Source organism: Bos taurus, chromosome 23 (assembly GCF_002263795.3).
Source record: "Bos taurus isolate L1 Dominette 01449 registration number 42190680 breed Hereford chromosome 23, ARS-UCD2.0, whole genome shotgun sequence".
NCBI lineage: Eukaryota > Metazoa > Chordata > Mammalia > Artiodactyla > Bovidae > Bos > Bos taurus.
Window position 1 is genome coordinate 4470149 of NC_037350.1, and position 16541 is coordinate 4486689.

The following is a 16541-nucleotide window of genomic DNA, read 5'->3' on the forward strand; positions in this document are numbered from 1 at the left end:
TCGTTCATTCCAATACCAAAGGCCTGATTATCATATATTGATATAGGAATGCATAGGTCATCTGATCAAATAATATTAGCCGCCTTCTGCTCCATCCATGCAGCAAAAGCTCTTAACAACTGTGGATAATTGGAAATTCGAGTTTCAGCTTTCTTAGAAATAACTACTCTTGACATATTTCAAAATACTGAAAATAGAGCAGGAAAATCAGTGAGAATGTGTGTTCAGAAATGTCACTCTCACTTCAGAAATGAAGAATAGGTAAATTTGTTTTTCAGCTACTGGGAAAATATACCTCCTAAGAACTTAGATCTTTTTTTTTTTTTCTTTCTGGTAAGAGGACAAGAAGGACTAAAAATATCAACTTTTGCTTTTGGACAAAAATGCATCTGACTGTATTTTTACTTAGGGGTATTGTGGGTTTCCTCTGGAGCTGCTGGGTTCTAGTGGGTTCTACAAAAGGAAGTTTGGGAGACAATCATGTTCACTCCAGTTTTATTTATAGAAGACTACGGAACCACGAAAGACGGGAAATACAGAGGGAAATTCTCTCTATCTTGGGTTTGCCTCACAGACCCAGACCATTTTCACCTGGAAAACAAGCTTCCTCTGCACCTCTGTTTATGCTGGACCTGTACAACGCCATGGCCAGTGAGGAGAACCCCGAGGAGCTGGAGTATTCCGTGAGGGCGCCCCTGGCTGCAGACTCCCGGGGAGCCAGGAAGGGCTCCCCAGCCTCTCCCAATGGGTACCCTCGCCGCATCCAGTTGTCTCGAGCGTCTCCCCTGACCACCCAGAGTCCTCCGCTAGCCAGCCTACATGATGCCAACTTTCTGAATGATGCTGACATGGTCATGAGCTTTGTCAATTTAGGTATGTTGTTCATTTATTTGTTCATCTATGTTATCGCAAAGTGGAGGTTTTCCTAATGGCTAAGTAGCTGCTTGGTAGGTGGTCATGTTTATGTAAAGTCATTTTCTATAACTCTCCTCTCCAGCTTCTGTTTCCTTTTTTTCATTGATGTAATATAAGATTTTTGCCTTAGGCAACAGAGTCATATGTACATATATATATTATTTTAATATAGTTAAAATTAAACATGTGGTTTGGGTAGATTTGGGTCTTTTCACATCTTGTAAAATTTCAATTTTGTTTAAATGTATGCATAAACAGACAATAGTCTAAAGAATTTATGAGGACAGCTAATCTATGGGCCAAATAATAATAACGCAGATATTTACAGATGGAAAGGTAAAAGTGACATTCTGAACCTTTTTTTTGTTTGTTTAGTAATTTAAAAAGCATATAAATGTAACTTAACTGCCACTTAAGAACTCTCATTTCAGGGCAGAAACTACTGTGAAAATATTGATGTGAAACTAATTAAGATCAAATAATATTGTAAAAGATTACTATCAGAGACTTTCAAGGACAGATTCTGAAATTCTGTGAAAAATATTTTGGAAAATAATTTTCACTCTAACATTTTTTTACTAGAATGATTAAAATACATCATACTTACTTGATTTTTTTCAGAGGCAAGAGAAATGCAAAACATGCTATGATGGTCTTTACCTATATAAAACTTTCCTTGTCATATAAGATAAAAATATGTCAATCAAAAAATTATTTAATTAACAGAATTCTTAGAGAATAATTTTTAAATTATATTTTACTGAGTGCTGATACTGACAATACCAAAAAATTGATCTTGACAATATCAAATGATAAATTAATGCCTTGTTTTCATCTTGCAATATTATTAAAGAGTCTTCACTTTAAAATGATTTTACAAGGGCTGTGGTTTTCCTTAAATTTTTTGGTAGCCACTGAAGGTAAAAGTTTGCTATCTTTAGACTCTAAAAAAGAAACTAAATAGAATCAACAAATGTAATCAATTCTTAATGTTAGAGTTTTTAAAACTTTGTTTTAAAGTGCAATCTGCTTGGAGTTAAAATTGACATGTTCTATTAGACAATTAAAAACTTCCTCATATATCAAAAAAATATTCTTTGAAAAGTCAGATAGCAACAAATCTTAATGACACATGAAGCTTTTATAATATGTGTTGCTTAATATGCCCCGTTCATTTGCTCTGAGCAATCCTAGTAGGAAGGATAAGGTGCCTGATAAATCATATGTTTCATGTTATAAGAGACAAAGCTCTCATTATAAGCTGTAGTAAGTCATTGGTGGTTGCCTTAATCAAGTGTCCTGGGGGCCTTTTCTTCTCTATGTAATTAACAGGTTCCGTTTGGAACTTTCAAGCCATCAAAATATGTCTTAATTCTAAATTAGTTTGATTGTTTTTTCCTCATAGGAGTGACATGCAAATTTGACTCATGGTATATTTGACTTTGTAGCAATTTCTCAAGATTATTCAATAACTTAACTTTCTTTTTAATATTTTTATAGAAAAAGTACAATCTAGCATGATTTATATATTCATAAATCACTGAAAAAGCAGTGATTGTTTTATTGATTTATAAAACAATAGCTAAGTCTTGAATCTCTCCTAGTAATATATTATATTACAATTGAATACTTTGATCATTCACAAGAGAAGTGTATTTGTTTTTTTAGAAAGGAATGAAATACTATTTTTGAACCCTTGCTCCATTGCTTTTTATAAATTTACATAGAATAAGAAAGCCAACAATAATAATAAACAGTTTTATTCAGGGACTTCTGGGACCATTTTTATCATTAAAGCATATTTATATTTTTAGATCAATAAAATTTTCATTACTTGGATTATAACTACAGAGCAGTAAATTAATTATATTATGAATATAAGTATTAATTTTACACTAAAGAGACAATACTGGGTATGAGTTTCAGAAAATGTTTATTTATTCATATCATGCTTAACTTGCTGAGTAATGATTTATCTTCAGTAATAAACTGTGTTACTTTTTCTTTAAAAATTCCAAACTAAATGTCTCACATGAAATTATTGACTAATTAATTGTGATACTAAGTGAGTTTTTCCTAGGAGTCTCTGAGGAAAATTAAACCACAATTTTATTTTATTCCCATTAGACTATGCCTTCTAATACAGCCAAAGCTTGAACTCAATCACTACTTAGTAAAAAGCTTTGACTCCTGTATTTCTTCTGTAATAAAATAGGTCAAAGCATACTTATAAAAAGTAAAAGTGTAATATCATTATTAACTGTGCTAAGAATTTCAGTGTTTCTTATGGTAACATTAATTAACAAAGACTCAAGAGGATTTTATTTTATTTTTTTAGTGTCTTTAAAAATATGTATAGAGTGGAGACTGAGGGCAAATGATCAAATTAGCAAGAGGCAAGGGATTTGTGTTGAGGAAGCCACCTGATATTTAAATATGTGAAAAGAATCTGTTGATATTTCCCATCATAAGTTGAATTATATAAAAAGGGTCTAGTAACATCCTTGTTATTCATGCCTGCCTGGGTCATTTTCAAGTTACATAATGGATTTTCTACAATTATCTTGTCATTTAGAAACACTTTTTTTTTTTCCAACATAAGTTTTGCTCCCCAAGAACAATTAAATTTAATTCAAACTGTGATTAATTTTATGTTTATAAGCAGAAAACAGATTGGAAATTACTAGAAGGAAAAATAAAATGTGAATAAATTGCCTCAAAGGCAATGTAATAACTAAATATGAAATTAAACACATTATTCTAATCTGACCTTTAAGTTATTTTTTGTGATTTGTTCACTTTGAAGAAACAAATATTAATTATTAACTGTGTGAAGAGAAACTTTCTGCCTAATTTTATTCATTATTCTTAGGCCAACTTTTATCAGTCTCCTAGTCAACAGCTTTTACAGACTGATTTCTCTGGTTTGTCCTTAAAACTATTTAATATCAGTGGAATTTTGCTTATTCAATTCCACATTATTTTGTTAGTGACAAAAACATCATTCTGGTAATTTTTTTTTAGCTATCACTTTTTCAAAAATGTTAAGGGTTAGTTTATATATCAAATATCTTTGCAAATGAAAGGAATAATTAGGTAGCTTGTTCACAATATTTGAGTACATCTCTAGTTCACATAAAGAGAAACAAGCAGTGCATTTCTAAGACCTTTTAGTTAGAAACTAAGTTCACTTGATTGCTTGGTTACTGTATAATTAAAATGATGTAACATTTGTAGACATTTCAGAGGAAAGTACAGAAAACAGCAAACACAGGAAATTCACTTCTATATTACTCTTTGTCTACATGTAGTTCTCTGATAAAGAACTTTAGGCTTATTAATGGGCTTTGATCAGTTGGCTTGGAGTCAAATACCTAGGTACAATTCAAGAATGTAAACTCATTCTCATGCATAAAAGTATGAAAATGTGGTGCTTACATTTGTTTTTGTTTTGTATTTTATAACTACATGTTTAGCATGTTAAAGTATGAAATAGAAAAATAGTTTCACAATTTTAAATGAAAGCCTTCTCCCTTACTCTCCCCAATCATTAAACTCTCCTGGTACTGGAAGAAAAAAATGTGCTTATACTCTCAGTTGACAGATTTGAAAGACATCATTGATATTTATTGTTGGTTTTGGCTGACTCAAGTGCCCAGTGGAGAGGAATTTATACACAGATCTACCTAAAGAAGCCTATCTATGTAGTCCCTCCAACAGGGTTATTAACACTTGTGTAACATAAACACACCTATAAACACACGCAAGTTTTTTTTCTTTTTTTGAGGAAGGGGGGATGGGAGGGAAAAAAAATCTAAAACCATTATAGTACATATTCAAGGTTTATGCCTGGAATAACAAACGCTAATATCGGGTGAAATAGTCATTTTTTCCCCACTCTTCACTTTTGAAAAGAAATTGCTGAGAGTGGAGACCTTTATCTTTTTTCTCCGTGAACTCCTGGCATTCTTGACCATGCCCCAGGGGGGGACCCTGTTCTTCTCTAGTGCTATGTCCTTGTTGATGGACGGCATGGCTGCAGAGATAATTATAACCATAGTTTAATTAGAAGTGTTTTGCAGGTTTGAATGGTCACTCACAAATTGCTAATTTTAGAAGTTCGATCAGGAGTCCCGGTTGGAGAGAAGGTATTGACATGACGACCCACTCTGGAAGGCTTGGGGCGGCTCACACGCCGCCTCCAGCTCCTTCCCTTGCATCCTTCCATTTCTGCAGTATCACCGCCCTCTCTTCTTTGCCTCCCCCCTCCCCCACCCCTGTCTTTCGGCCTTTCCTCTGGAGTTCTAGGGCCTCTCCAGCTCCAGGCTGTCTTGGCATCCCTCTCTTCACTGCCCCACCTCTCCTGGGGTCTGCCTTTGGTCCTTCTTTCTTCATGGCTGGAGGCTTCGATGAGCTGAAAATCAATTTGTCACAGCTCCATAATTGAGGTACAGTCTCCTGTTTTCTCTCTCCTCGAGAAGGAAAAGGATACTAAGGGCCCATGGCAGCCTCCACGCATCAGGAGCAAAGCTCCCCAGGGCATCGGAACCTCTCCAGCAGGCTGTTGACTCCACTTTAATTGCTTCTCTACCATCCCCATTCTTCCTTGCCTCCTCACCTCTCCCTGAAGATCTCCTGGACTGTATTTAATTGTTTGTGCCTCTCCTAATTTATAACACTATTAAAATTTAAAAGGAGGAGATTCAAGGACAAGTGTTTCAAAAGGGAAAAACCGCATTACTGAACAAAAATCACGCTCATCAAAAATGCAACCCGTTTTTGCGTTAGAAAACCCTGTGACTGATAGAATTTTTATGGAATACACGTCGTATGTCTGAAGAGTGATGGTTTCCTTTTTTGAGTTGAGGAGAGATGTTGAGAAAATATAAAGAGATCAAGAATAAACTGGTGGAGGCAGGGAATAGGGAGGATGAGACGGAGAAAGAAAAAGTATTTTTCTAAAGCCCTGGAAAGGAGGAAAATGAATGGAATGAGTGTGAGGGGCCGCCTCTGGGCCTCGCAGGTGGAGGCTGTGGGGAAACCCTCCGTCCACCTCATCCTGAGATGGCAGCTCACGCCACATCCCCAACCGCATCAGCTCCGGGGGAAGCCCTTTCATCCTTGCAGACTGGAATACCGAAGCGGGGCGGAGGGAGGGGGCACTCAGTGTGTGTGTAGAAGGAGCACACAGACGGGCCACTCACATTTGCAGTCATAAATAATGTAGTAACTCAGCTTGAAAAAACCACAGGTTCAAGGAAGAGGCTTCCCTGACGCAGAGAGGGGCTGAGATCAGAGGAGCCACTGAAAGGGTGGGAGGGAAACAATGCGTCCCTTGTTCTAGGGAATATTTATGAGTGCTTCTTTGCACCTTCAGTTCATATTTTATTGGCCGGGCTGTGGGGTTTCCCCATTTGCTCATCCCTTAAAATAATACCCTTGGCTAAGATAGCCTTTAAAATACACCAGTTAGTCCTGACAACTGGCTCATTTATTCGGGGAGAGGGAAAGGGAGCTGCTGAGATGCCCATGTCTGATGGGGATGTTTAAGATCCAGTCCTGGGTCTTAAAATTACAACTCAGATAAAAATCGTAGTGGGAGTATTCACCTGCCATTTTCAGAGATGTTTACAAGAATCTATGGAACCAAATAGTAACCCAGGTTTGTGAGAGTCTTGTTTTAATGGCTGTGATAAAACTGATAATATAATAAGGTATTATAGAAACAAAATCTGTTGAAAAGTACAATGTTCAAATTGAAAAAATAAATCATTTGTAAGTTAGTAAAAAGTCTGCTTAGTGGTTTGAGGAGAAAAGGAAATAAACCTTCATAACCAGAGAGCACATATACTATACTTGGAAAGCAGTGAACTACCCACCTATTGTAGAGAATGTAGAAACCCAGATCTTGTATAAAGTTGAATTGTTTGGTTGGTATAGAAATTAAGCCAAGGTTTAATTATTTTATAATTTCTAAGATGATGAAGATCCTTGGCTTCACAATGATGTGTCCTTGCACTCTATTTTCCCTAAACAAGGCAGTCTTGGGAATTGCGTTACAAAAAGAATGCTGCGTTTTAGAAATAAATCCATCTAATTACATTATCTCTTACATATTGTGTTTATTTAACTTCTTTCTGGAAGTAAAGAACAACTTTTATTGTGCCTGTGGTTTAATCGCTTTCTTGAAGTTGTTTGCAATAAAGAAAATAGTTTAAAGAGGTCAGATGCAAATCTCATTTAGATTTTATGCAGGCCTAGAAGACATGTCAACATTAAAAGATTTATTAACATTTACAAACCCCTTCAGCTATGCTGTCTTGATATGAGAAATTCAATATTATTTGTTGTGCACAGATTTCCTGTCCTTAGTGTAACTTTGCAATTAGCCTTCCTATGCAGGGAGATGGAGTCTATTTGCAGAATCCTAAAGTCCATGGTATATTACTGCTCAAACAGCTATTAGGTTTAATTATAAATGGAATCTAATTGCAGAGTAGCAGAGAAGAAGCCAGAATGCCTGTATTAGAATCCCATAGGCTACACTTTCTTTCAGGGTGACCTCAGGCAAGTTATCAATGCTTACATTCTCAAGGTGCCTCTGGTTCTTTGACTAAGAAGTTCTAAAGATAATAATAACACCTTTCTCCTTGAGTGTTGAGAGAATTAAATGAGTTAATTACATACAATTTTAAGAAGAGTATTTGGAGCATGCTGCTGCTGCTAAGTCGCTTCAGTCGTGTCCGACTCTGTGCGACCCCATAGATGGCTGCCCACCAGGCTTCCCCCTCCCTGGGATTCTCCAGGCAAGAATACTGGAGTGGGTTGCCATTTCCTTAGACCTCTTGAAATGGCAGTGATTGTTGTTGGAATTGCATTTGTAGCCAACATCTGTATTGCATTTGCAGGAGCCGCTAAGTAATTTGTGGAGCCCAATGTAAAATGAAAATGTGGGGCCACTTGTTTAAAAGTTATCAAGACTTCCAAGATGGTGGCTGCAGGGTATTAGACCCAGCATAGGGCCCTCCTAAGTGCATATTTGATGACATGTAACACTAGCAGGAATCAAGCCCTATTCATCTATTTTTATCCCCAGTGGAAAGAGACATTGCACAAACTGAGGCATTTGTGGGGAATTTAATTAAGGTTATAATGTTTCTAATGTAGTGGGTGGGGCTTTCTGGAAAAACTGGAGATAATGCAGCACCTGGACTTGCAGGGGAGCCTTCCTTGTCAACTGCTGGGATGGGATGGGAGCAGAAACAGCTACCAGCAGAAGAGCTGTAGGAGAAGGCACCCTAGTGGGACTGGTGGTCTTTGTGAGAGGGGTGCCAGGCAGCCAACTCTAGGTGCTCAGCAGGGAGCGAGGCCTGGGAGTAAACAGCAGACTTCACTCCTCTGCTGTCTCTCCTGTTGGCTGATGGTCACTGAAAGCCCAGGGTCATGGGGCCCATTGGATCGGCTCCCAAAAAATCAGCCTCTTGGTGCAGACAGCTGAGCAGAGAAATGTGGAGAGTGGATCTTGAGGCATAAACTGAAGATCTCTGGGACAAATGGATAAATGCATATTGAGTGTTTAGTCAACAAGAGTTCTAGAATCAGGCCAATGTACAGGTTAATTGCAAAATTTAAGAGATAATGATTTACTGTGAGAGCTGATTACATCACAAGTTGGTTGAGTGGCAAAAACAGGCATGGGATGCTGAAAAAAGTTCTTAAATTGTATCTGGATCTGTAATTTTATATTATACATTAAAAGTATTGTATAGCAAACTAAAATTAAAATCAAAGACCCACAGGAACTTCCCTGGTAGTTGAGTGGTTAAGACTCCAAGTTTCTAGCGCTGGGGGTGTGGGCCCTATCTGTGCTGGGGAACTAAGATCCCACGTGACAGGTGACATGGCCATTTTTTTTTTAATTAAAAAAAACAAGTAGTAAAAAAAAAGCAGAAAACAAACCCACAATATAAACAGTAGACTACCATTGCCAATCACAAAAACTCAGTATAGAAAATACTAGCATAAATGCAGGGAAAATATAAAGAGCAGTATATGTTTGCAATCTCAGGTCTGTTGATTCTCAATCCTATGTCATTCTTCCTCACATGGCCCATGAGTGTGTGACAGGTTTTTAAATTCTGAGTGGAATCACATGATACCGTCTACAGTTCCTGTTGCAGGCAGAAATCATTTCAGGAGGAGGTAAATTAGAATAATTGTCTTTTTCTTTGCTACCTCTCTTCCCCCCTGGCAGAGTTCCTGTGACTCCCAGATGTGTAATTTCATGGGGGAACAGGTGTGTCTGCTATTTAGTTCTCATAAATAACCAACCTCTAAGCCTGGAGGCCAGAGCATCCCCTATCCTTTAATCCCAGATGAGCATCGAGTAGAAGAGCTTCTTCCCAGTATAGACCCTGCTCCCCTTTAAATTGCCGCAGGATGGTTGATTTTAACCTGAGTTTACTTCTGTAATTGTCAAAAGCAGAGGAAGAGAGAGTTCCGTTTGGAAATGTTGTAGGCTTCTCAGCAGATAATCTTCATGTAGACATTGATGACTAATTTCATGAGGAAATAGTACAGGTCATCATTTATATGGGCCTTATGGTTAATATTTTGCAGATGTTTTCTTTGCTGAGAGTGAGGACAGGTTACTTAGTCTCCTAACCATCTCAGTAAAATGTTTTGGAGTCGGAATGGCTTGAATACCAACTTTGCATTAATACCTGCATGTGCTGCTTCCCTGGTGGCTCAGATGCTAAAGAATCTGCAATGCAGGAGACCTGGGCTTGATTCCTGGTCAGGAAGATCCCCTGGAGAAGGGATTGGCAACCCACTCCAGTATTCTTGCCTGGAAAATCCCCCAGACAGAGGAGCCTGGTCGGCTACAGTCCACGGGGTCGCAAAGAGTCAGATACGACTGAACACTAACACACACACATCTTTGAACAAATTATTTCACGTCGTTGGGACTGTCGCCTTGTCTGTAAAGTGGAGATCATAATACAGAATTGTATTAATAGTTAGAACTTAACAAGGTGGGATTATAGCTCTTTGAGCCAACATGAGCTAAGGATGAAGTTAACAGCTACTGTAACAACTTCTGCTCGAGTAAGGTCCACGGGGTTCTAATGCTGGGGTTGGTGTTTTAAGCCCAGTCCACCAGATATCATCAGATCATTTTCTAACTGAAACTGTGGGACGTTACACACATGCATTTTGCTCTATCCAAAAGAAAATGAACTGGAATTTTCAGGGACTCTGTCTTCAAGTTGGACAGTTGATGGACTCTGCTCAGTCCTTGGGGTGTCCAGGGAAATGTCAGTCCACAGCTGAACTTTTGGGTAACTGGGAAGTCTCCCTGTGATCATCTGAAGGCAATGCTTTCTGGGAGGGGCTACTGAAAGATGCTTTTAAATTACTTTTGGACCCATTCCTAGAAGGAACCCAACATTTTACTTTCATTCCAGATATTCCCTGTTCCATTTCCTTGCTTGTTATGGAGAAGGGGAAATTGCTGGTAGGCTAGTGTTGTAATGAAGACGTGGCCACTCTCTAAAAGACCCTTTGAAAGGATGGAAAAAAATCTTGAGTTTGAAAGTTTGTTTTCAGAAGCTAACATTTTTTTTTTGTTTTCTTTTAATTTTGAAAAAAAGTTGACTCATGATGAAAATCTCAGTGAATAAACTTCTGAACTCTAAAAAGGAAAACCACTCTGTTCAAATAATCATGCAGTCCTGGTGTTCTGAGTGTTATCTGTTTCTCAGATCATATTTGAATTTATGATTTTCTAATTTCTAGCTGTTCTCATTACTGTTTGTATCATTGTTGAAATTTTGTTTCTATTTCACGCAATCCAGCCTGAAGCATTTTGACTTTTCTAGACTATGAGTTTGAATTTTGTTTTGTTTTCTTTTTTTCCAGATGACAGTTGGATCTTTTTATTAATTTTTCTTGAATTGTTTCTTGTTTTAATATTTTAAAGCAAGATGGGAATGCATGGATTTTATCCAAAAAGTCACACAAAAGGCCTTGCATGAATGTGGACCTCTTGTGTTTACACTATCCATATTGTAAAGTCATCACATGGACTTTTGTTATTTCCTGATATGTTGAGTGGAAAAATATGGATTTATTGTTTTTTCATTATTTGATAACATGCTGAAAGATAAGTCATCATGATGCTCTTTGCTAAAGTTTTCATTGTGATGAGTTAAGTTCTTATGATATGGATTCCGACATGTTCTGACATGTTCAAATCAACAATTAAGATTTTTTTCTTCTACAGTGTCATATCAAAAATGGTCAGCATTTTACAGTTGTTTACTTGGAGGAAGAATTTGTCAGAATTAAGCAAGTTGGTTATCATTGTTTTTTTGTGTGCATGTGATACATATAAATTATACATTGTCACATAATTTTATTTTACTTTCAAAAAAAACTCATTTATGTATTTTGCTACACCAGGTCTTAGTTGCGGCATGTGGGATCTTCAGTTAAAGTAGTATGTGAGCTCTTAGTTGTTGTAGCACTTGGGATCTGCTTCCCCAACCAGAGATCGAATCTGGGCCCCCTGCATTGGGAGCATGGAGTCTTAGCCCCTGGACCAGCAGGGAAGTCCCTGTCACAAAATTTTAAATGATAGTATAGTTGTAGCAGTAGTCATTAAATCAACAATAACAGCAATTAAATATAATTCCTCTGCCTGGACTGGACTAAGTGATTCACATGCCTTTTTTCAGTTAATCTGTGTCTAAAACCCACTGTTATGGGTAAATATCTTTCTGTTCCCTTTTTTTTTTTTTTTGGTGTGAAAATTGAGACTCATTAGAAGTTAAATAACTTACAAAGTTCACTCAGCTGATAAAGGCAGAATCAGTACGGGGACCACAATCTGGCTATTCATTTTTTTGTTCTTTGCCACTGCTCTTTAGGTAGGTAGGTAACCTACTTTTGAAATATATAGACAGCAGTGAAACTTCTAACAATAATAATCATGGTTTGCGCTTTTCTACACCATCCTTGCATCCAGCACTCAGGGAAGCAGATAGGACCACAGTACACATCTGTGGGCACTGGAGAGCTGAGACGTTTGTTACTCATTCAGTGACTGGGCCAATGCAGCTGACTACCTACTACTTGGTCAGGGACTGTTGAGAGACTGCCTGTCCCACTGCCAAGATCACAGGGCAAGACACTCGAGGTCCAGGCTCTTGATTCTTATGCCAGGAATTTTTTTTTTCTTTTTTGCTTAATGTCACCTACTTTCAAAAAATCACAAAAATTCCAGCCCCAAGTTAAAAGAAAAGCATTAACAAACATTCTCTAAAACAATGTGTTCCTTTGTTGTTGAACTAACCAGGTAGAATTAACCTCTAGTGTACAGGAAAAAGTTTTCAAACCTCCATCCCTTTTAAAGAAAGTTTTTAAAAAGAAGAGAAAAAAAGCTTCTCATCAGCAAACAGAACCTAAGGAAGCCCGTTAGTCCAAAAAAGCATAATGCAGAGGTAGCCTGAGGCTTCAGCACAGCTTAGAGGCTCTCTCTGAAATCTGCTCTGTATCGCATAGGACCTTACTATGTGAAAGTCCAGTGATTTTAGGGGCAATATTTCAAACGAAGATTCATATTTTGCACCACATGCTTACTGTATGTTCCAGAGAAGTGTGGTTTAAACATTTATTATTTATTGTGGTGTGCTTGGAGAAGGAATTGTGCTGTGCTTAGAAAACAGGGGTAAAGATCACACAATTTTTCAACATTAGATTATTGGATGTGTCTGAATTTTCACCCCGGACCCTATGTTACTTTTTCACACGTGTGCTAACAAGCTTGTGTTTGCTATCTCCTCTGTTACTGTACATATTGCACATAGTATGGATTCAACATATACTCAGTCAATGAAGACACACTTTGTCACGTGCAGAATAACAAAAATTCAAAAAACTGGTATACAGAACTTTTGGATATGAAGCTTTGAATCTTCTCAGGATCCTGGGCAGTAGACCATTATTATTTCAACTTGATTATTGAGAAACATTGCTCAGTATTTTACCACTGCTTGACTCTTTACTAGCGATCTTCTGTGATCGTGAAATGAACATATACTGCAAAAAGTAAATCTAAGTCTCCTGGGACGCCATCCCTGTGATTGGTGCTTACCCAAGAATTCATATCAACAAAACACCAGATCGTCAAAGTGAAATCATAGAGGAAGGACTTAAGACTCACCCTGATTTCTGCTCTAGTGGAAGGCACTGTCTTCCTCGGCTAACACTTACTCGGTGCTTCTAAGGTGCCGGCCAGTGTGCCAATAGTATTTCAAGTGCTAACATTTAATTCCCACAAAATGACCTTATTTTACAGATGAGGGAACTGAGATCCAAAGATGTTGTCCCTGGTCCAAAGTCCTACATCCTGTGAGAGGAGGACGTGGATTCAGAGTGCAAGCTTCCCGCTGCTCTGCTGTCTCTCCTTTGTAAATGCTGTCAGGAAGGCTGTTGGTTGGGGCATGGTTTGAACTCTGTCAAACTTCTGTATATTTTTCCAACATTTCCTATATTGGACTTGGGATAGTTTCACTTCATTAGCAATGCTTTAGAATTCAGAGGGGAAAAATCCCTAGGAATGAGCTTACTCAAAGTCTTCTCCCTGGAGCTGGGCTCCTCTAAGCCTTCTTCTGAATGGGGATGCGTGGCCTTTTGAAGAAGGCAGATCTTCATGACACTCTCAAGGCAGAGGGAAGCAAGCAGTCTGCAGACCCCAGGGATGCTGACCTTTGTGGCATTTGACCAGTTGGCCAGTAATGAACGAGGGAAAGGGGATCTGTGTTGAGTCTTACCTTCAAAAGTCAGACTTGGGAGGAACGGGAGTAATGTTTGGCCAGAAAGAGAAGAGGTAGATTGTCAAAGCTGTAAACGCTAATAGGCCTCAAAAGCAGAGGTTGGAGGGTGGAATAAACAATAGTTCATTTGGATGCTAGAAAACTACCAGATTGCTGGCCAGTGTAGAAGGGCAACTAACAGGTCTGCCCTGCAGCTAGGATGAAGGCCTTGTCACAGCTTTTGTGACCCAATCCTAGACTGGCTAGCAAATGTCATGAAGAACCTATTAAACTGGAAGTTTGGGCTGCAGGACCCCGTGAACCTACAGGTTAGGAAATCCCTGTGATTGCAGATGGGAGCCCTGGCAGCTAGCCTCTGCTCCATCCTGCTGGTTAGGGCGAGGTCTCCTCCGTGTTCTATATAACACTGAACACTCCACATAGAAAGCACGTCTCCTGATTTGTAGCAGCTACAGCCCTAATCTCTTGCATGTGTAAAGTGAGTGCCTTTCACACAGCTCATTCATGGCCCCTACATCACACCAAAGCTAAATCTATTGTTTCTGCTTTTCACATATCTTATGAATTTAAAGCTAAGGCCTTGGGATATTTAGGGCTTCCATCTGGTGGCTCAGATGGTAAAGAATCTGCCTATAGTATGGGAGACCTGGGTGAGATCCCTGGGTTGGCAAGATCCCCTGGAAAAGGGAATGGCTACCCACTCCAGTATTCTTGCCTGAAGAATTCCACGGACAGAGAAGCCTGGTGGGCTACAGTCCATGTGGTCGCAATGGGATATTTAAATAAATAAATATTTATTTAAATAAATATTAAATAAGTATTTAAATAAATAAATGTTTATTTATTTTCTCTTGTTTTTCAAGAAAAAATATCTTTGGGACAAGGTGCTTGGGGACTCTCAGCTGCCCCCAGCCCTCAGTGGGCTTCCCTGGTGACTCAGATGGTAAAGAATCTGCTTGAAATGCAAGAGTCCTGGGTTCGATCCCTGCGTCTTAATACCAAGCCAAGAAATCAAAAAAGGACTTGTAAAAAGCAAGGATGTGTATTTATGTATCAAATTTCAGCAATAAACCTGAGGACTAATCTCTGCTTTGAAAGGCAAATCAAGAAGTAGCTGCAGCATAAAGATGAACATTTAGGATGGAACCTGCTTGTTTTTAAAAATTCTATTTTCTTTCTCTCTCTCTTCCTCCCTTTACCTGACCACTCCCACCCAATCAATCCACAGTTGTAATGTAAGGGGAAGTATGAACAATCTCAGTAGCTGATTTCTAATTATTTACACTGAGATATGCTTGAGTCGGATATGACTGAAGTGACATAGCAGCAGCAGAATACTTAGAAGGTCAGAAGATAAAATTATTGTTTATGACTGGGTCATAAATCATATTTAATTTTAATTCCACTAACTTCATTGATATACAATAACTCATTCAGTTCAGTTCAGTCGATCAGTCATGTCCGACTCTTTGCTACCCCATGAACCACAGCACGCCAGGCCTCCCTGTCCATCATCAATTACCGGAGTTCAGCCAAACTCATGTGCATTGAGTCGGTGATGCCATCCAGCCATCTCATCCTCTGTTGTTCCCTTCTCCTCCTGCCCCCAATCCCTCCCAGCATCAGGATCTTTTCCAATGAGTCAACTCTTCGCATGAGGTGGCCAAAGTATTGGAGTTTCAGCCTCAGCATCAGTCCTTCCAATGAACACCCAGGACTGATCTCCTTTAGGATGGACTGGTTGGATCTCCTTGCAGTCCAAGGGACTCTCAAGAGTCTTCTCCAACACCACAGTTCAAAAGCATCAATTCTTTGGCACTCAGCTTTCTTTATAGTCCAACTCTCACATCCATATGTGGCTACTGGAAAAACCATAGCCTTGACTAGATGGACCTCTGTTGACAAAGTAATGTCTGCTTTTTAATATGCTGTCTAGGTTGGTCATAACTTTCCTTCCAAGGAGAAAGTGTCTTTTAATTTCAAGGCTGCAATCAACAACTGCAGTGATTTAAAGTCAGCCACTGTTTCCCCAAATATTTGCCATGACGTGATGGGACCAGATGCCATGATCTTAGTTTTCTGAATGTTGAGCTTTAAGCCAATGTTTTCACTCTCCTCTTTCACTTTCATCAAGAGGCTCTTTAGCTCCTCTTCACTTCCTGCCATAAGGGTGGTGTCATCTGCATATCTGAGGTTATTGATATTTCTCCTGGCAATCTTGATTCCAGCTTGTGCTTCTTCTAGCCTAGTGTTTCTCATAATGTACTCTGCATATAAGTTAAATAAGCAGGGTAACAATATACAGCCTTGATGTGCTCCTTTTCCTATTTGGAACCAGTCTGTTGTTCCATGTCCAGTTCTAACTGTTGCTTCCTGATCTGCATATAGGTTTCTCAAGAGGCAGGTCAGGTGGTCTGGTATTCCCATCTCTTGCAGAATTTCCACAGTTTATTGTGATCGACACAGTCAAAGGCTTTGGCATAGTCAATAAAGCAGAAATAGATGTTTTTCTGGAACTCTCTTGCTTTTTCGACAATCCAGCAGATGTTGGCAATTTGATCTCTGGTTCCTCTGCCTTTTCTAAAAACAAGCTTGAACATCTGGAAGTTCATGGTTCACGTATTGCTGAAGCCTGACTTGGAGAATTTTGAGCATTACTTTACTAGCATGTGAGATGAGTGCAATTGTGCAGTAGTTTGAACATTCCTTGGCATTGCCTTTCTTTGGGATTGGAATGAAAACTGACCTTTTCCAGTCCTGTGGCCACTGCTGAGTTTTCCAAATTTG

The 16541-nt window shown here is 38.7% G+C and overlaps 1 protein-coding gene across 1 annotated transcript in view; it reads left to right on the plus strand.

The window, feature by feature from the left end:
* Positions 1-383: 383 nt before the first annotated feature.
* Positions 384-16541, plus strand: part of BMP5 (bone morphogenetic protein 5) — a 144212-nt gene continuing 128054 nt past the window's right edge. Inside the window, 1 exon segment of the mRNA NM_001305016.1 lies at positions 384-873. Coding sequence (NP_001291945.1) covers positions 384-873 — 490 coding nt within the window.